The 22644-nt window shown below is 35.6% G+C and overlaps 1 protein-coding gene across 1 annotated transcript in view; it reads right to left on the reverse strand.

The window, feature by feature from the left end:
- EPB41L4A (erythrocyte membrane protein band 4.1 like 4A) overlaps window positions 1–22644 on the reverse strand; it is a 195580-nt gene that overhangs the window by 129682 nt on the left and 43254 nt on the right. The window contains 1 exon segment of the mRNA XM_043975760.1: window positions 9141–9245. Within this exon segment, the coding sequence (XP_043831695.1) occupies window positions 9141–9245 (105 nt within the window).

A 22644-nucleotide genomic window follows, 5' to 3' on the forward strand; every position in this document is an offset into this window, starting at 1 on the left:
AAACCTTTTTTGAAAAAACAACAACAACAACAACAACAACAAAGGAGGGGCAGTTAGGTGGTGCAGAGGATAAAGCACTGGTCCTGGATTCAGGAGTACCTGAGTTCAAATCCGGCCTCAGACACTTGACACTTACTAGCTGTGTGACCCTGGGCAAGTCACTTAACCTTCATTGCCCATTTGCAAAACAAAAAACAAAACAAAACAGAAAAAAAAAACAATGGTTTAGATAAAGGCATAAGGAAGATGACTATCAAATTTGAAGATGACAATGAGCCAGGAAGAATAAATAGTTTATGCATTAGTTAATGGAATTAAGATTTAAAAAGATTATGACTTTGGGTTAAATCTAAGAAGATGAAATTAAGTAGGATATGTGTAAAGCATTATACTTGGATTAAAAAATATGTACACAAATACAAGTTGGGGGAGGTATGGCTAAACTGCCGATTGTCTGAAAAGGGTTGATAGAAAATTGTTAATACCAAATGTAATATTAACAGACACTTTAACAGGCTCCTTTAATCATGCTAGCAAATGTCATGAATTCCAGTAGTGTCCTTCCATTCCTATCCTTAAATTGAGCCGAACCACACCCTAAATCCCCACCCTGAGATTTTGCCTTGTAAAAGGAACCCAGTTTAAGCTGGTTCTAAGCCTCTAATATCCTTGCTTCTTTCCATTGAGATTCATGGCATGAAGGGCAAAACAGCAAAACAGTGATTTTCCTTGCTCAGATTATGGAGTACGGCTGGGATTTCATGACCAAGTTATGCTACCTCATACTGTCTTCTCCCCTCTCCCCTCCTAAAAGTATAAAGAACCTTTCATGGATCTCTTGGTTGGGAAATCCATTGTGCTTTGCACTCCTGGGACATCCCCCAGGGTAGCAGGTTTGCTACTTTTTCTTCTCAATTAAAGATGCTTTATTCTTCAATTCATGGTTTTGATTTATTTCAGGCCTTGACAGGGTATAGGGGTTCTAGTCAACTACAATATTAAGCCTAACAAAGAACAGGATTAGAGTGTGGATGGTTAAGTACAGTCATCATAACTTACTGATAACTCTTTTCATGAGACAAGAATTTTATGAACAGTAGATGAATTAGGTAGACTTGACAAACTAATGTCAATGTGAGGAAACAACAAATTTCAGTTTCAGTCTCTTGTTTTTCAAAGTATAGATTTTCAGACAGTTTCCCACTTACCTTTTAGGTTTGATTTCTTTCCAAAGGAAATGAAGTTTCATTTAGTCTAAAACATTGACTCCAAAGCATAATATATCATCATCTCTCTTAGAACATCAGTACTTAAGGGCAGCAGCAACTTTTATACTTCCAGTCTCTAGCAATGTTTTGCACTTAATGGGTGCTTATTAAATGTTTGTTGAACTTAATTATATTGAATTAAATTGAAGTGAATGTAGAAAACCAGTAACGAGGAAGTTTAATTAAAAAGCACGCATAGGCTATTTAGCCAGGAATAAGCCTTCAGGGTTCTTAAGACTTGGGACAAAGAATACACTGCAGGAGATTAAAAGCAAGAGGTGGGCTAGCAAGACTTTTTAGAAGGCATAATACTGTCTATCCCCTTCATGAAAAGAGTGAGAATCTGCCAGACTCTTTCAGTTTAAAGGTCCCAGAGCTTTCTGGTAGAAACACAGCAGAGCCCATGACTCATACGTAAATGAATAAAAGCCATGTGCTCTTTTTTTTCCTTTCCTTTCCTTCCTTTTCTCTTTCTTTACCTTCTTCTTTTCTTTCCTTCCTTCTTCTTTCTTTCTTTCTTTCTTTCTTTTCTTTCTTTCTTCTTTCTTTCTTTCTTTCTTTCTTTCTTTCTTTCTTTCTTTCTTTCTTTCTTTCTTTCTTTCTTTCTTTCTTTCATATGTGCTCTTTTTTTGTTTGTTTTTTGTTTTTTGGGTTTTTTTTTTGTGGGGCAATGAGGGTTAAGTGACTTGCCCAGGGTCACACAGCTAGTAAGTGTCTGAGTTTGGATTTGAAACTCAGTCTCCTGAATCCAGGGCCAGTACTTATCCCACTGTGCCACCTAGCTGCCCTCATATGTGCTCTTACAACAGCCAGGTGGTTCCTCAGTAGATAAAGCTCTGAGCTTGGGAGTCTGGAAGACCTGAATTTAAATCTGGCCTTAGATACTTAATAGGTGTGTGACCCTGGGCAAGTCACTTAACCTCTGTTTGCCACAGCAGTTTTCTCAACTGTAAAAGGGGATCATAATAGCACCTACTTCACAAGACTGTTGTGAGGATCAAATGAGGCAATGCTTGTGAAAAGCTATTTACAGCACAGGGCCTGGCACATAGTGAGTGCTTTACTAGATGCTTATTCCATTCTTCCCACTTCCTTAAAAAAAAGTACACACTTTAAAGTTTTATCTGCAGTATCAGAATTTTTTCCATCACTTTCTCAAGTATGGACAATCAACAGAACAATAAATCTATAGCATTTGTTTACTTCCTTTTGTGTAATTCTCACATCGGATAATTTAACAAATGGCTCTCAAAAGCTCCCCCAAAGTAAGAGCTAAAGATTTAAATCCCAAACACAACCCACTCTCCCATGTAGAGAAGTGTGGAGAGAAAAGGCACAGCTAACCCAATATCAATCCTACTTTGGCTGATGTTTCCACATTGAAAGAATAATATTTAAAATTAAAAAAATAAAAGGCACAGGCTACACCTAAGACTATATTCCCTTCTTTATATGTTTATGTGGTAGCAAAACCTTTTGTGATCGAGGCCTATCCTCATCTTCACCACAGTGAAAAATGTATAGTCCCTGAAATTTATACACAAAGATTTCTGTGGTCGTACAAAAGAGCCTACAGAAATAAGCACAAAAAATTTACATAATTAATGTAGTTACTACATGTTGGTGCCTTGACATTGATATTGTAACTGCAAATCACGATGTACACACAACAAATACAACGTGTTATGGCATTTAATTATAATACATTAGGCAATACAGAATATATAAGCACCAAAATGTTTCACATAATAAAGACCTTAAGTCATAGCACATGTTTCACAAACATATTAACAATAAAGTTACATGCAAAATGCAGTGATCTACATATAGCATAGTCAAAGAAATACCAGAATATTATGTTATCATATTTGTAGCAAAGATAATTCTATTACTTCTTCTGCTCTCTGTTGGTGTCCTTGTATATAATCCCTGATCCCCTGCCCTTTTGCTTCTCCAGGTAGAATGTTTCCATCTACCATTTCCTTTTGTTGCAGGCATTCTATAAATTCTGACATTCTAGGTAGGCAACCACTAGTGGTCCTTTACCTTCTGTGGCTGCTTTTTTTTTTTTTTTGCGGGGCAATGGGGGTTAAGTGACTTGCCCAGGGTCACACAACCAGTAAGTGTCAAGTGTCTGAGGCCGGATTTGAACTCAGGTACTCCTGAATCCAGGGCCGGTGCTTTATCCACTGCACCACCTAGCTGCCCCCTGTGGCTGCTTTTTTAGCTCTAGCATTACCCATAATACATCATAATTCATCATCATTTTTCCTTCTGCAAGATAGTTAGCATCACTGAAGTTGTTCATGGTTTACTATACTTCTGCTCACACAAGCCAGTATGAATTTGTTTGCTTCCTGAGATATTACTGTTCCTTTTCCTATCAGCATCGAGTAAACTGCCCATCAAGCATGACACAGGCAGAAGATTTGTCATCCTTTCTTTGAGTGGTATTAAGAAACTTCACATACATTTGGTGCATCTCTTTTCTGGAGTTCTCGAAATGCAAATATGTTCAGGTCTGTCCCCCCCACCCCCACCCCCAGCAATGGTTCAACTACCTCTTAAAAAAAAAAGTGAGTGCATCTTTTTTTTTTTTAATTAAGGCTAGGCTCAGGTTTGCAGAATGTCACCTTGGGTTGCCTCTTGAGCTCCTTTTGATCTTTGGCACACATTATTCCATTCCCTTTTGTGGTTTCTGGTTGATATAAAATATATTATTCAAATATGCTCTCCTGTTCATTTATTTATTTATTCATTGTTCATTCCTCCATTTATTTATTTGTTCATTCATTCATTTATTTGTTTGTTTGTACCACATTGCTATCTTAGCCCATTGGTTTTCTGAGTGACATTGGAGAGGGAGGGGGAATTTAGCTCTGTTGCAAGCCAGTGGGTTGGCCTATACAGCCCTGCCTGAGTGTGATGGCGGTGGGTGGTACTGGATGAGGGCTGTAGGGGTTAGAAATTAATTACCCTTCTCTGCTATTACTTTATTGAATTTATTGTGGATTTTGGAATCCTAGACCAAGGAGATAGCTGAAATATTTTAAGTTCTCACACATACTTCCCATTTTGGAGAGGTAATGAGGATTGTAGAAAATGTCTAGTCTTCTATCTCATTGGTCACATGAACCTGGAGTTCTGATAAATGTACTTCAATACAATTGGTTCCTATATTATCTTGTGTATTCTATGCATTTAGAAGCATTATACTGAGTATAGGTCAATAGGCTCCACCAAACTTCAAAAGGAGCTCATTCTCCAGAAAAGGTTAGAACCTTTGTTATGGGCCCAGAGCACCCCAGAAGTTCTCTAGGGTACATCAAAGAACCTTCTCCTTGAGAAACTAAACCAAAGGACAGACACATCTAAAGAGATAAGTGGAACCAGATCAGACTGAGCTAGCTACAGGGACCCCCCCCCACCCCCACCCCTTTCATTTCAGTCTCTTCCACCCCTGGGGAGATAAGATTAGGTGTGGCTGCTGCCTTTGTGGCCTGAGGAGCAGAGAGATGGCTTGAGAGATCTGCAGCCAGCCCTCACCCAACTCCCCCAGCTACCACCAGAAGGGGTGGTCCTCCCTCAATAAGGGAACTTTCCACAGTCAGATGATCACCTCATGGGACCCCCATCAGTCCTCTATAAAAGTATCTGTCTGTCTCCTGCTCAAGGAGATTGGTATCTCAGAGCCATGCTCTGTGCCATGCCTTTCTCCCCATGAGAAGAAGTCCAGGAATTTCTCTCTTGGTTTCCCTTCCCTTCCCCAGCCCCTAAATAAACTGCTATCTTATTTTATTGGTTTTGTGTGCAAGAGGGTATAATTCTTTAGAGAGGAATTCCTAAGGACCCCCAACCCCTAACCCCTATCCTGAAAACCCTACCCCACTTCCCCCATGACACCTTGAACAATAATAGCATCTCACAGCAAAACCTCAATATCCTGATATCCATTTATTATTATTAAATTGTTTTCAATTATCAAACATTTTTTTTTCTACTGTAATGATTAGAATGATGCCACCTGCTTGAGACTTACTGTAGGAAAGCTCCAACATGAGGAGAGGGCCTCTGAAGGCAGGACCATGCGTCTTTTCTTTGGCGTCAGGAAGTGACATTTGCTTGTGGGAGGAAGAAGGGGGAGGCTAGTGCACTGGCTCACTCTCTTTCATGTGGACTCTGGCGGAGAGCAGAGCTAGGAATGCTCTCTCCCTTTAATAGACAGATGAATCTAGGCCTTTCTCTTTCTCTTCACCAAATTCTTATTCTCCTTAATAAATGCTTAAAAGTCTAACTCTTGCTAAAGCTTATAATTTATTGGCAACCACTCATTAGATATTTTAGACAGTATAGCTAGAATTTTAGCCCTTACACTACCTTCAACATTCCCTTTCCACTTAAAAAAAAAGAGGAAGAACAAAAACAAAAATCCTTGGTAATGAATAAGCCTAGTCAGCAAAACCAAATTCCCATGTCTACAACTGTGTTTCTTATTCTGCATATTAGTTCCATCATCTCTCTGTCAAGATTTATAGAATTCTTCATTATGGTACTCTGGAATCATGATTGATCATCATGTTGGTAAATTAGATGTTTCAAAATTTGGGTTCTTTAAAATGTGATGTCATAGTCTAATTTTCCTCCTGGTTCTTCTAGGGATTCTAAATATGGTCCATGTGAGGAAGAAGTACATTCCAAGAATAAGGGATGGTTTGTGCAAAAGCATAGAGGTAGGAGATAGAGAGTTGTATTTGAAGAACAGCAAGTAGGCAAGTTTAGCTAGAATGTATATTCATGAAGGGAAGCGACATACAAAAAGCTTGGAAAGGTAGGCTTAAATTACAGGGTGCTAATACCAAACACCGGACTTTGTATCTCCTTCTGAAGGCAATAGGAAGCCACTGAGGCTTATTGATCTGGCCAGACTTGTGCTTTTGCATATATCAATCTGCTTGCTGTATGGAGGGTAGACTCCAAGAAGGAATGGACGTGAGAAGAGAGACCAATTAGGAGGATACTGCAATGTTTGGGCAAGGGATGAAAAGGGCCCTGAACTAGGGTATTTCTGGAGTCAGTAGAGAGAAGGGGAGAGATGTAAAATATGCTGTGAGTATAGAGAACTTTTGTTCATGTATCATTTCTGGAAGCAGTGTATTTTTCCCATAAATTTTATGTGCAATCATTTTTTAAAATTATACTATGTTGTGGAAATGCTTGGTTTATCCCATAAATTAAAAACAAAATAAATAAAAAATAAAAATAAAAGGTTTTGGTTAGAGTTGAAATCTCAGGAACTCTAAATAAGGACTCAAGGCAAGACTGAACCATAAGAATCTTTGTGGAAGAGATGGCTTGGGATAGAAGATTATATATGTAATTGAAAAAGTTTATTTTCAAATAAATGCCCCTTCACTTCCCCCTCTACACAGGGGACAAGGAATAGATAGAAAATTTCTATACCTCAGAAATGGTGGTGTGTTTCTTGGGCAGTGTTACTACAGAAGATATAACATTTTACTGCCACACATGGTGGCACAGTCTATAATCCCTGATACCATGTGGTCTGGCTGGTGGATCTCTTGAGTTCAAGAGTTCTTAATTTCAGTGTGTTAAAACTGATCATGTGGGGCAGCTAGGTGGCGCAGTGGATAGAGCACCAGCCCTGGAGTAAGGAGTACCTGAGTTCTAATCCAGCCTCAGATACTTAACCACTTACTAGCTTGTGACCCTGGGCAAGTCACTTAACCCCAATTGCCTCACTAAAAAAAAAAATGATCATGTGTCTGCACTAAGTCCTGAATGCAATATGGTAAGCCCATAGAAAAAGAGGGCCACCAACATACCTAAGAAGGAATGAACCAGCCCAGGTCAAAAATGAAGCAGAACAAAAGCTCTCATGTTATTCAGTAGTGGGATTGGGCCCAAGAAGGACTGCTGTGTTTCAAGACTGGGCAAAATAGGGAAACTTGGTGTCAACCTCCCCTTCCAATTTTTTTGAACTTATTTCCTTTATCCCAATTCCCAATGACAACTTAAAAGCATTAGTAAAATACCAAACTCTCTACTAGAACATGTAAAAACAAGGTTAGAAGTTTACAAATTATCTCACTTTTTACCAAGGTTTTTTAAAAAGGAAAATAAAATTTTAAAGCCCACAATAACTTACTCCATGTTATTCATACATCTTGTGTTCTCACCACACAAAAATAACATGCCCCGACAACTCTCTATTTAAAATACTTGTTTTGTTGTCTTTATAAAACCTATATGCCCAAAACATTAAGTATCAGCAAACTCTAATCTTTGGAATGAAAAAAATATATTTGTAATTAGTCTAAAGCTCTCAGCAGTTATCAATGATAGCTAATTCTTTTACAATATAATGATATTTGAAATTCACTTATTTCTCATGTCACTTTTTTTGAGAATTAAAAAACAGTGTGATAAGGACTAAGTAAATTTAGCAAAACAAATTAATCTTCCAAGGTAATATTTGAAATACCAGATTAGGTCTGGAAGTTGAGCTGTTTTTGATTTCTATTAAGAAAAATGTTATTTCAGAAATATGGACATATTATGCAAGATGCTTTTTATAGCCTTCAATGTATAGACTTACAATTCTGTTAGAGTTTACTTCAAGTATATGGGAGATGGAAGGTGGGGCAATTATGGGGTAGAATTCAGTTGGTTTACTTAAAAATGATCTGAGTTTGACCTCAATAAAATTGAGCTCTCTTCCTTTGAAGCAGGGTTTTAATAATGGGCTCTTACTTTTAGAGACACTTTTTGGGAGACACCCAGTCAATACCTGTCTGTATCATGACTTTATGAAAGATGTCCTGAAAAAGAAAAGCCATGAAACTAACTGAAATAAAACCATAAAGTCATCATCACTCAATAGCAGTCTTCTCAGCAGCTTATTCTCATAGTATAATAGTAGCACATTCCTGTGCCTGGCATACCATAGCCAAAACAACAAAGAGTTGTTTTTCTTAGCTCAGTGAATTCACTCCAATGAAACAGGGGCTGGAAAAGAAAGGAGCTACGGTATTTTGGTGCGCTGGACATAAAGAATATGCAAAATGATATGTAAATTATTTCCTCTTAAGTCAAGAGTTTGGGGATTTTTAATAAAACTACAATACTACCCAAAATAAAAATCTTCCTCAAAATAAAACCAAAAGCCCTAATGAAGAATAGTTTTAAAATTTTATCCTACAAGCAGTGATTCATCTCCATTTTCTTCCACTTATTCAAAATGATGACTCAGGCATTCCAGTTTTTTATGAGCATAATTTTCATAATAACAGCTCAGTGATGCTAGTCTATCATATGCTACTAAAGATGGAAATATTTAGGTATTTTATATAATTTTATTTAATCAACTTTTCACTAAAACTTCTTATAATCACCTTTTTTACATTATACATTTCTCTTTTTAATCTCAATTTCTTATTTGTCTCATTTGTAAAACAAAACAAAACAAAAAAATATCTACTGTATGTAAATATCTTAATGTATATTATATTACGTTCTCAATCCACAGGATTGATAGGATAGGATAGGCAGAGAAATGGGAACAGAATGGTTTGTCACCTGAAAAAAGCAATAAGGACTTGGAACGCTGAACCCTTACTTCTGAACCTGTGTTTTCTCCATTCAATATATATCCTTTTGGGGGAAAAAAGATGCTTCAAATAGATGAAAGAAATTATGCCCCAAAATGTTAATTCTCATGGCTTCAAAGGTATTTTAATTTTAAAAAAAATCTGATACCATAAAAACATGTCAGGAAGGATAGGAAATGAAGTGATCTAAATGAATTACAATTGCAAAAATATAACCTAGCTTTTAAAATCCCTTTTTACTCACCGTCTGATGGTTTCTGTCACAGTAACGCAGTCCAAAATAATCTATCTCGACTAGGTTTATGTGATGGAATATGTAGTCAAGGACAACAGAACCTTTCGTTGACTTCTGCAAGAAAGAATTTTCAGAATCTTTTCATAAAGACAGTACAATCACAGGTATAATTATTGTTAACTTTGTCTAATACTAGGATAATTTTATGAAGTCTGAGAAAACAACTAAATTTTACTTGTTCTATAATTATTTCCTTAAATCTAAGGAAGAAAATAAGAGCTACATGTATACATCAAGCAATTTTACAAATGACAGTGTCTTGGAGTTTATAGCATAACTTGTTTTTGTTTTGCTGTATATGATCGATGGGTTCTTTTGGTTATAATTTTGTTTTATGTGCTCAGAAATTCTCAGTAAATTTCTCAGATTATGCTATACTTCTGGGAGACCTACAATTCTTAAATTATCTACATATCCTATCTTAGAAACCAAGATGTTTTTCTTGTTTACAGATCATGTTTCCTTTTAATGTTATTCCTTTTCTTTTTTTTTTTGCTTCTCTTTTTTCTAAGATTGGCTTTTACTTCTAAGTATGAAATTTGTCATCATGGATTCAAATTTTTGTTTGTGGGGCAGCTAGGTGGCACAATGGATAAAGCACTGCTCTTGGATTCAGGAGGACCTGAGTTCAAATCTAGCCTCAGGCAGTTGACACTAGCTGTGTGACCTTGAGCAAATAACTTAATCCTCACTGCCCTGCAAAAACCAAAAAAAGCAAAAAACAAATTTTTGTTTGTTCTGCCCATTATTTCTGCTGTGTAAGACATAAAATTTTTATTTCATAGTTCTTATTTTCTCCTGAACCATTAGAGCACACACTACTGTGGTTCTGTGTTCTTTTGGGAATCCACAGGATCTTCTGCTTCATCAGGCATTTATATATATAAATATATATGCAATATTTATTCTTGGATGTCTGGCCTCTTTTAGATGAACTGGGGGACCATCTTCCCTAGTGTGTATTAATATTTTCCTGTTGGTGTATGTGTTCAAGATTTTAAACTGAATTGTATTTCTCCTTAATCTTTGGTCATTTCAGTTTCCCCCGCCTTCATATTCTTCTATTGCTTACTTCTTGATACTCTGATGGAAGTTTCCTTGGGAAGCTAGGTCTCAAATCTATCTAGCCTCCTCCCTGGGGAAGGTCACATTTCATTAGCATCACTCTCCACTCCAAATAACTTCTGAGGGGGTATCATTGGTCTCAGTTGTATGCCAATTCCCCTTTCATTCAGTCCCCCCTGCCCCCAACCACCACAAATGTGGCACTATTGCTCTATTTCCTTTCATTTCTCAGTTCTATGTGAGTTCTGCTTCAGCATAGCACCCTGCTATGCTAGTTTGCCAAGCAGAGCAAACCTCTCTTTCTAGACCCCTATGTTTGCTGCACAGGTTAAAGGTGAAGGGGAATGTAGAGTTCTAGTTTTTTTGTTGTCTCAGAATGATAGAATAAAGTCAGGAGCAGGCCAGTGGGTTAGGGAGCCCAAACTACAGCAGCAGAAAGTAAACTGATGAGTGAAATCCCAGGGAACAACTGTAGGGTGATGTGTGCTGTTCCTCTGTAGCATGGGGGCAGAAGGAGAGGGGGTATAGAATGAATGGATTAGGAAGTAGCCTACTCTGCTGTTAATTCATCTGATTATTACCTCATTCAGCTTCTTGTTTATCTTAACCTGTGGAAATAGCTTCAACTGCGTACCTCTTTTACATAATCCTTATTTAGAGAAGTCTGAGAGGTCATGAAGTTTGGAGGAAATGTCTAGTTCTCCATCTTGTTGGACCATCACCAAAAAGATCATCGTGAAAAGAGAATGAACCTTTAACAGACTTATAGTCTCATCAGTCTGGTAGAATAATAAAGTTTATTGTATATCTCCCACTTTTTCCAACTCTCTAATAGAACTATGAAAGAATATGGCTGTGTTTCTTAAAAGTTTTTAAATGTTCATAATAGATAATTGGTGGAGAAAATTCAGCAATTTCATTAACAGATATGCCTATAGAATTCAAGATGCTGCAGTCACATACTACATCTGCTATTTTGCATTTGAATGAAGCATTTATTAAGTGTTTACTATGTGCACAGTACACTGCTATGCACTGGGGTTAAGAATAGAAAAATGGGGCCATCCTTGAATGGGAGGCACACACATATGTAAAGTTTCATCTGTAAGTCAGATGGAAAAATTGCATGGTCTTTAGGGTACGGTAGTAAAGCAGATATCACTGCCCCTTCTTTGTCTTCTGATTCTCCTTTTCTTTTCTACCCAAAGGCCCAAATCCAAAAGGGGGAAAAGACAGAAACTAAGTACCCTAAGGATACTAGAAACATTAATTTTTTGTAATTCTGATCATAAGATGAAAAGATTTAGAGCAAAAAGGGACCTAGGTCACCTAGTCTAGAGCTTCTTAAACAAAGAGTACATAGATTTCAGGGCAGCTAGGTGGTACAGTGGATAAAGTGCTAGATTCTCTTCTGAGTTCTTTTTTGTTGCATAATGTTTTTTGTTTAGTGACATTAATTCCAACAAAATCGATACCCCTTTAGAGATAGCATAAAGAAGGATTACTTTATAACTGAAATTTTCAAGATATGAAAAAGGTAAGGCTTTCATTAAAACTTTTTTATTAAGCCATCTCAATTCATTATTTAAATCAAACTTATGGGTCTACCTAATTTTTATCCTGCAATAAAACTGATGGACATATGACTTTACATCCTTAAAAGAAATAAAGAGGGCTAAGTCTAAAGCAAGTAATGTGGAAAAAATAAAAGTAATACTTTCAAATAAAAGAAGCTTCAGACTTTTTAGAATTAATTTTATACTCAAGAAGATGAGGATTATGCACATGATCAAAATGCTTCAATATATTAATTTGTTAAGAATAAAGGGGACTCAGTCTCCTATAGTATGGAATAGATGATACTACACAATTTCAGCAGATTCTCAGAAAACAATTATGTTTACTTATAGGCAATCTAAATTTTATATACAGACGATCTATATACCACATGGCAAAATATAAACCAGAATTTTATAATCTTAGAGAACTCCAAATAGAAGTTTATTTGAAAATATCAACAATAAAGTTTTCAACAGGGAACAAAGAATTTTTCAAATGAGTAATAATACCTTCATAGATTAACATGACATTAAAAACCAGAAAGGCAGGTTTCTACAGGCTACACAATGACAAGTTTTACATTCAAGCAAAAAAGATCTTATTTCTTCACAGTGGAAATATTCTACAGATTAGCAAATGTACAGTACTTCAACTTAAGCATTTTTAAATTCTGTGAATCTACAAAGTATTTTATTATTTAGTATAAATCAATGCTCAATGGGTTTTTTGTTTGTTTGTTTCTGATAAAGTAGGATTGGAGCTAAGGGATACTAGATTAAAGCTATGAAGAGATATAAGGAAATTCCCTTCAGTATAAGTATTATCAGGGATAAAGAAATGGACTGACCTATGCTGTTGTAGATATAGGAACTCCCAGACGAGGCACTTTTTCTCTACACTATAGGCTGGTTGTTTTTTAAAAAATAATTATACTTATTTAAACATTCCTTTTTTAAAATTTGAGGTTTAATTTTTTTCTTTCTCTCCAACCTCTCTCCCAGCCATTGAGAAGGCAAGCAGTATATCAATTATACATCTGAAGTCATGCAAGACATTTTCATATAAGCCCTATTATAGAAAGAGAAAAAAGTATGCTTCATATCTGCACTCATTCATCAATTCTCTCTTTGGAGGTAGATAGCATTTTTCATTGTGAGTCCTTTGGATCATTGTCTTGATAAGAGTAGCTAATTTTTCACAGTTGATCATCATTATAATATTGCTGTTACTATGTACAATGTTCTCCAGGTTCTGCTACTTCACTTTGCATCAGTTCATATAAATCTTCTCAGGTTTTTCTGAAATCTACCTGCTAATCATTTCTTATAGCACAACAGTATTCCATTGAAATAATATACTACAACTTGTTCAGCCATTACCCAATTGATAGATTTCCCCTCAATTTCTAATCCTTTATCACCATAAAAAAAGAGCTGCTATAAATATTTTTGTATATATGGCTCCTTTACTCTGAAAGCTGCATAAAGTGCTAAAGGGTTAAGTGGCTTGCCCAGAGTCACATAGCCATTTGTTAAAGACAGAACCAACCATCACTAAATGCTATTTAACTAACACTTCACATTTTTATGTCATAGAAAAGTCTAACAAAGAACATTCTGTCCAAGCAATCTTATGAGAATCGAGTCAGTTCCAACTGAATTCATGTAGTCTTTTCCAAAGAAAATCCTGAGGTATGTAGTAAAATGAATAAAACCTGCTTACACTGCAAGGTGCAAAGTATATGTTTCAGCAGAGGCTAAACCAAAGGCAGCCTGGCATAATGGGCAGAGATCTATGCTTGGGATCAGGAACACAACTAGATTCCATTTCTGACATCTTGGAGCTGTGTGACTACAGACAAATCATTTAATCTCAGTTTGCTCATTGGTAAAATGGGGGAAATAACACCTGTAGTACCTACATTATAGGGCTCTTTTGAGAACCAAATATGATGTTTTTTGAGAACTTTAAAGTATTTAGTCAAGTATTATTATTGTAAAAAAGCTCATCATTTATTACCAGCAAGTATAAAAGGGTTCAGTGAAGTGGAAGGGCATGTGATATAGTGAAGAGTAAAGGACTTGGAGTCAAAAGGTCTTGGGTTGAAATCCAGGCTTTGATACCTCCAAGCTATATGATGTTGGGGCAAGTTATTATGACTCTCGGGGATCATTTTTCTGTTTATGCTTTGAGAGATAGACTAAATGATATTTAAGGTTTCTCTCAGTTCTAGCATATGATTCCATCTTTGCATTTACTTCCTGCCTTTTACAAAGATTAAACTGTTATGTTTTATAATTTATTTTCTGCACAGTAAATCCTCTTACTTGCAGGTAGAATATCCCAGCCAGATCATTATGCAAAAAGAGTAATATTTTTTGGATTTTGAATCACAGAATTTTAGAGCTGGAAAGAGCCTTATAGATTATCTAATCCCTGTCCTTCATTTTACAAATGAGGAAATTGAGGCACAGAGAAGTTAAATGACTAGCTCAGCATCATACAAGCTAGTCTCCACTAAGGCATTAACTGGGTCTCCTGATTTTAATCCAAGAGTCAATATATTCCCACTACACCAAGGATCATAAGAGAATTGCCTTATCCAGTTTCTTATGTCTTCTTCCTTTAGCCATGAAATTAGACAAATGATTATTTTTCTCTCTTTATTAATGACCAATTATTAAATTAGAAATGAAGATTTTCCCCTTCTATTTCTTCACTTAGAAACCAGACCCTCTAGATTATTCAGCTAGTCTTTGAGGGACATTGCTGATTGATGAGATTGCCCAAATCCTCTGGGTACCTGCTTCTCGATATTGGGTAGGATCACACCTAACTAGAAGACTTTACAAACAGAATCCAATGTAGGAAAGTTCTAGCTCTTAGGAAATAAGCCCCCTTTCCTTGGAACCTTCCATTAGAATTTAGGGTGACCCAGTTCATGAAGGGGAAAACCAACCAGAGTAGTCTGGGTAAAGAGGGATTCTTTTGTCCAGAGTGCTGGAGGCAGCTGAATCTCATGATCAGATTACATTCTCAGCAAGAGGAGATGAAAAAATTTGCCCACCTCCTCATTAATATGTCCACCCCTTCATTGTTAACCAATCAGAGTTGATTTCCACCCTCAGGGACATGACTTTTCCCAAAGGCTTTTAAGCATACAATGTTCTCCAGGGGATATCTTTGGTTATGAGAGAAACCACTGCCCTCAATTTGATTATTTGGTAGCCATAATTAATAAATTGATTATAAATTACCCAGAAACTGTATCTCAGAAATTTTCATTCACCACAAAATTTTCAGCATCTTCCTTAGACATATTACTTGTGTGTTAAATATGCTAACAAAATAGTTGACCATAATCTTATAATTAAAAAAAATTCAGTCCATAAGGAGACTGATGGATTGAATTAGCAGACAGAAAATCAACATTAATCAACACAAATCCTATCTTTGAGCAAGTAGTAATATTCAAAGTTAGTCAACAATATATCTGTTTTTAATCAAATTCTCTTCTGTTTAGTTCAAGTAACAAGTAAAGTCTAAAAGAAACCATTTCTTGCATGTTATCAAAGCACATACCAAATAATCCAAACTCACTGATTCTATAAATTTAGTATCACAGAATTTAGAGCTGGATTGGATTTTAGGGATAATTTAATCCTAGGGTAAAGTGACCTATACCACAGGTCACTTTAAAATGAGGAAAATCAGACACAGAGAAATTAAATGAATTGCCAAAGTAATATAGGTAGTAAACTGAACACCTGGGACTTGAATGAGGTCTTTTGATTCCAAATGCATCTCTCTAGTTTGATTATTTTCTGCCAAAATGGACAAGTCAAACTGAACACAAATATTGTCATTTCAATTATTTATTATAGGTCTGAACACAGAATGGATAGCAAAATATCAATCACTGCAGGTAAAAGCCATGCACAACTACTAACATCCATTTTGTTTTGAAAGGATTAAAAAAAGTAAGATTATATCCCTAAAATCTATTATTGGGGAATATGTTTAAAACATTCATTTATTTAGGATATTTAAATTGGTCTATTTTCTAATCTTCCTTAAAGTTAAATGAGCAAAACAACCTATCATAAAGGTCACAAAGTTTGATGGGGAAACAGCAAAATTAATAGGGAAAAAAGCAGGGATTGAGAAGGATTAAGAAGCTGAATAATTACAGGAAGCAAATAGCTGTAAGCAAAATAAACTTCCTGATTAAAGGAGAAGAAAAAGCAAAGCGCTAGAATGTAATGGGGGGAGGGGTGCCTTAGATTGCCCCTTAGACATTTGGGAAATGGCTGAGCCAAGTGTTGCATATGAATGTAACAGAATATTATTGGATACTGAGAAAACTTCAGAGAATCCTGGGTAGTATGAAGTGACCCAGAGGGAAATGAACAGAACCAGGAGAATGATTTTTTTTTTTGTGGGGCAATGAGGGTTAAGTGACTTGCCCAGGGTCACACAGCTAGTAAGTGTCAAGTGTCTGAGGCTGACTTTGAACTCAGGTCCTCCTGAATCCAGGGCCAGTGCTTTATCCACTGCACCACCTAGCTGCCTCAAGAATGATTTATACAAAGACACAAGCATCATAAAGAAAATCAGATTTGAAAGACTTACTTAAGAATTCTTATCAATGCAATGATTGACCATGTCTCTGTGAGATCTATGATGAAGCATGTTACCCATCTCCAGACAGATGGACACGAGGTACAGGAAAAAAAATATATATATGTGTGTGTATGTGTGTGTGTGTGTGTGTGTGTGTGTGTATTTGACATGTACACTTTATGGATTTATTTTACTTGTTTGTTTATTTTTTTCTTTCTCTGTTACTAGGAGAACAAAAGAGGGAATAGCAATAGAGATGCCCTCAAATGTACATAAGAGAATAGAAGTTCAGAAGGAAACACAGAAGAGCAAGGGAGTTTTGGAATTTATTAGGTAGCTTTTAAAATACTATTTGTGGGGGCAGATAGGTGGCGCAGTGGATAGAGCATGGGCCCTGGAGTCAGGAGTACCTGAGTTCAAATCCGGCCTCAGACACTTAACACTTACTAGCTGTGTGACCCTGGGCAAGTCACTTAACCCCAATTGCCTCACACACCCCCCAAAAAATATATATATGTATATATAAAATTTGTGTTTTGCTGTTTGAAAATATTCTTTTAAAGGCTTTTAAATTCAGAATAAAAAAATTTAGGTTAAAAAATGACTTTATGCCAAGCTAGTCTATGTTTCTACAAAGAGAATAATTTCAAAATTTGAAGAGAATAATTTTAATTTTAGCCTTAATTTTTAATAAATATTTCTTTTTAAAGTTTTGAATTTGACTAATATGGAAATGTTTTCCATGACTACATATGTAAAACCTATGTCAAATTGTTTGCATTCTCAATTGGAGTGGGGGAGGGGGAGAAGAGAGGAAGGATGAGGATTTGGAACTCAAAGTTTTAAAAATGAATATTAAAATTGTTTTTACATGTAATTGGATAAATAAAATATTAAATAAATTAAAGTTTTGAGTTCCAAATTCTATTCCACTCTCACTTCCCTCCTCCCTCCCTGAGGGGGTAAGCAATCAGATATAAGTTACACATATGCAATTATGTAAAACACAATTTTTTAAAAAATATTTTTTGACAGTTTAAGTTTCTTATATCACCATAGTTATCCCAGGTATCCCTCTCAGAGAGACATCTCATACGACAAATAATATTTTTATAGAGGGGGAAAAACCCCCAGTACAACTGATCAATACATTTAAAAAAATACTAAAACATGTATGATATATAATGTGTACAACTCCCACCTCCACAAAGGGATAGGTTTGGGAGTGTCCTCTCATATCTCTTCATTTGAGTCCTGCTTCATCTTGATAATCTTGTTACATTTACTTTGATTTTTTTGTAGTTACTGTGCATAGTTTTCTTGACTGCTTACTTCACTCTGCATCAGTTCATATAGATCTTTTCATGTTTCTCTGTACTTATCACACACATTATTTTTTTCAGCAAAATATTCCATTACATTTATGTACTATAATTTGTTTGATGATTACTCAGTTGATTGACATCTGCTTTGTTTCCAATTCTTAGCTATCACAAAAAGTGCTGCTATAAATATTTTGGAGTATATAGAAACTTTCTTTTTATTAATAGCTTACTTGGGGTATAAGTCCAGAAATGGAGTCTCTGGTTCAAAGGGTATGGTCTTTTGAGTCACTTTATTTGCATAATTCCAAATTGCTTTCCAAAATTTCACAGCTCCATCAACAATGTATTAGTGTACCTATTCTTTTATAGCCCCTTAGACATTGACTTTTGCCAGAGGGGAGGTCATTTTTGCCAATGTGCAGGGTGTGAGGTAAAACCTCAGGGGTGTTTCTATTTTAATTTCTTTTATTATTATTGATTTGGAGCATTCTTTCACATGGTTGTGAATACTTTGCAGTTCTTTTGAGAACAGTTTGCATATCTTTTGGGGCAGCTAGGTAGAACAGTGGATAAAGCACTGATCCTGAAGTTGGGGAAGACCTGAGTTCAAATCTCACCTCAGACACTTATTAGTTGTCAAGTCATTTAACCCCAATTGCCTTAAACATCCAGGGCCATCTCCATTCATCCTGAGATACATATATATATATATATATCTTATCTCTCTCTCTCTCTCTCTCTCTCTCTCTCTCTCTCTCTCTCTATCTATCTATCTATCTATCTATCTATCTATCTATCTATCTATCTATCTCTTGCTACTGAACCCAGATGGCTCTGGAAGAGAGAGTGAGGTTGGTGACCTTGCATAGCCCTCTCTCACTTAAATCCAATTCATCGCAAGTCATGACATCACCCCAATGTCATGGTCCTCTTTGAGAACAAAGGACAAACAACAAAATCACTAAATTCATATCTTTTGACCATTTAACTATTGGGAAATGGCTATAGTTTTTTCTCTATCTCTACACACACACACACACACACACACACATTTTCTTGAATATCAAACCCTTTTTAGAGAAATGTGATGCAAAGATTGTTTTCCCCATTCAATCACTTCTCTTCTTATTCTAGACACATTATTTTTGTTTGTGCAGAAACTTCTGTTTTAAGTAATCAAAAGTTTTCTATTTCATCTTTGGTAATTGCCTCAAAATCCTATGAGAATTATATGACCTATTTCTCTTTTAATTTTTAAAAAATAAATTATCTTTAATATTAAGGTCATGTATCCATTTAGAATGTGTTTAGGAATATGTGTAATATGTAATATGTTTACATCTGGCATATACATCTGGTGGAATATGTATAATATGGTTCCAGTCTAATTTCTGCCAGATGGCTGTCCAGATTTGCCAGTAGTTTTTTCCCTAGTTTTTAATTTTATCAAACACTAGGTTATTGAGTGCTATTGGTTCTTAATCTCCCTTGTCTAGTCTGTTCCATTGATCTATCTCTCTAGTCTTAAATTAATACCATATTGTTTTGATGACTACTATTCTATATTTTTAGCCTCAATTTTATGATATAAATGTAAAACCTTAAACTCTTTAAAACTAATCTTTTTTGTTGTTTAGTCATTTTCAGTCATGTCTGACTCTTCATAACCCCCTTTTGGTGTTTTCTTAGTCAAGATGCTGGAGTGGTTTGCCATTTCCTTATCTAGCTCATTTTACAGGTGAGGAAACTGAGGCAAACAGGGTTAAATGACTTGCCCAGGGTCACACAGCTAGTAATTGTGGGAGGCTGGATTTGAGGTTTAAGACTTCCTGATTTTAGGAGTGGCACTCTACCTACTGTGCCACCTAGCAGCCCCCAAAACTATTACTATTTACAAATATTCACTAATGTAAATAATTTCTTAAGAAAAAAATAAGAGAATATTTGATTTTATTACTACAAATAATTTTCCATTCTACCTAGAAGACTTAAGGCTATGGATTATTTGTAGTATTAAAAACTAAAATCGGAACTATTTGTTTTCTCAAGTATTTATATATATCCTATGAATATTTCTTCTTTCCTCTAGTCTCTGAAGAATGACTTTTCTCCTTGCCAAGTCCAATTCCTCTTGCTCTCTATTTGATCCCATCTCCACCTGTCTTCATAAGATTTCATCCTCAATCATTCCCCATTTCTCTTAAATCTTCAGGCTCCCCTTCAACCAGAAACAAAAATTGGTATTTCAAAATAATGTTTCCTTGGCAATCCTATATGTTTTACTTTATTTTTTTATTTAAAAATCCATTCTTCAGTGGGGTCCATAGGTTTTCAAAGGGGTCCATGACATAAAAAACCAAAACATTAAGAACCCCGACTTCCAAACTTCCCTATTTCTATTGAAGGTACCATCATCCTTCCAGCCTATTGGGTTCATAATCTTGACATTTTCCTGTATTTCTTGCTCACCCTCACTCCATATATCAAATCACTTTCAAATCTTTTCATTTGTCCCTTTTCTCACATTCAACCCCTTCTCTCCACTCAAATAGCCACCATCTTAATTCAGGCCCTTATTATTTTATCAAATCATTTATCAACTAAATTATTACAACAGCTTCCTAATTGATCTACCTGAGTCAAGTGTCTCATCACAACAATACTACATACTGATACTAAAGTAATTTTCATTCTTCTTTTCTCAAAGATAAAATATAAACTCCTCTGTTTAGTTTTTAAAGACAGTTTTATTGGCATGTTTTGTTTTTACATTAAAAATATTTATAAGGGGCAGCTAGGTGGCACAGTGAATAAAGCACTGACCCTGGATTCAGGAGGACCTGAGTTTAAATACAGCCTCATACACTTGACACTTACTAGCTGTGTGACCCTGGGCAAGTCATTTAACCCTCATTGCCCTGCCCCCCCCCAAAAAAAACCCCAACAAAACATTTATAGATTATCTGCATGCCTAGAGAGGTCTCCTGTAACAAAGTAAAACAATTAAGTAAAACTAACAGTGGAGATCTCATCTGAAAGCATATGCAACATTACACCTCTATTTTTAATTGTTTTTAATTAGCCAAAATTACTTTTTGTCCCTCCCACCTCTCTCCCAATTGGGAAAAAGAGAGGAAAACAAATTCCTTATAACAAATATACAGTCAAAAAAGACAAATTCCCTTGTTGGCTGTATATAAAAACATATATTACATTCTGCATCCTAAATCTTTCACCTCTCTGTCAGAATATGGATAGTTTGTTTTATCTTTAGTCTTCTGGAATCATGGATTATTTAGCTCTTAAAGCCCTACAGAACCTGGCTTCCACCTATCTTTCTAGCTTCACTAGAAATGATTCCTCCTCCTATAACTGCAATTTACCTAAACTGACTTCCTCTCTGTCCCTCACACATGACTCTCCATCTTCTGTCTCCATGACTTTGCACTGGCCATCTCAAATGCCTGGAATTCACTCTCACCTCCATCTCATAAAATCCCTTGCTTCCTTTAAGATGTTGCTAGGGGCACCATCCTCTATATGAAACCTTTCCTCATTACCCCAATGCTCTTCTCTCTCAAACTACATTATGTTTAACTGATTTGTGTGTGTGTATATATATATATATATGTATTTTGTTGTCTACATTTATGCTGTATACATACACATACATACATTATTTGTCTTTCCCATGAGAGTCTAAGTTCATTGTATGGATTGTTTCATTCTTTGTACTTGAATCTCCAGCATTTAGCACAGTGGGTGACACATAGTAGACATTTAATAAATAATTGTTGATTGATATTTATAGCATAGTTTTCCTGTGTAAAGGATATAGAACCTTATTGCTTTTTATAAGTGTAATACTATACAAGAAAACAGTAGATTCTAGTCCCTTAAGCAGTTAAAGAAATGAACAAATCATTCAGTTTCTTATCTATAAAATTAGGATAATACCATGTGTCTAACCTACATTACTGAATTGTAATAAGGATCAAGGGACAGAATAGCATTAAAACACTCAAGGGGAAAAACATAAAATACTACAAAGCTGAAGATATTTATCAACATTATTAAATGTTGGCTTCTAAACATCCAACATAATGTTTTAATTCTACTCTCCGGAGTTTCTGGAACATAGAGTGAATGACAGGAATGTGATAGGATGGATAATTGTAATATTCTGCAAAAAATAAAAATCTTTAAAGATAAAAAGTAAATCTTTTCTAATGTACTAGATAAAATTATTTTTTAAATTTTTCCCTGTAAAAAAAAAACCACAGTTTGAGCCAAATTCAAGTGTTTGACCTGCTTTTTGTTTTATGTATTTCTTTTTTTGTTTTTGTTTTTTAATGTATTTCTTAAGAGAATTCTACAGTACAGAAAAATCCATGAACCCTAGGGAAGAAAGGGTTTCCTTGGTGTTTAAAAGGATTGCCACGTAACTGCTTTCTGCTTTCTGAAGAGACATTGTGTAGCATTTCCTGCTCTTTGAACAAAGGAATATTGAATGCCTGAGGCCAGAGGCAGCCAGAGTGCAACAGTCTAATGTTTTTTAAACGTGCTTTACTCAGCACTATTGTCGTTGGCCATGTGTCTCTAGGACTAGAGCTGAGACCAAGGAACATGATCTGAATAGAAAATGTTGTCTTGTACTCTATCCCAATGAACTGAGTCATTTAGATAACTGATATTCTCCAACTTCCCCCTCAAGAGAGGGGACCAATTATATCAAAACCTAAGAAATAAATAAATAACGCAAACAAACCAAAGTAGTGTCTGTACTATCACATACCTTGATCCAGAAAAGGTATCCAGAAACAGGCTATGGGGTGCATAATGTCTATCTCAAGCATGTCCTATAGGGCAAAGCTTCTTAA

The sequence above is a fragment of the Dromiciops gliroides genome, chromosome 1, assembly GCF_019393635.1.
Source record: "Dromiciops gliroides isolate mDroGli1 chromosome 1, mDroGli1.pri, whole genome shotgun sequence".
In the NCBI taxonomy this organism is placed as follows: Eukaryota; Metazoa; Chordata; class Mammalia; order Microbiotheria; family Microbiotheriidae; genus Dromiciops; species Dromiciops gliroides.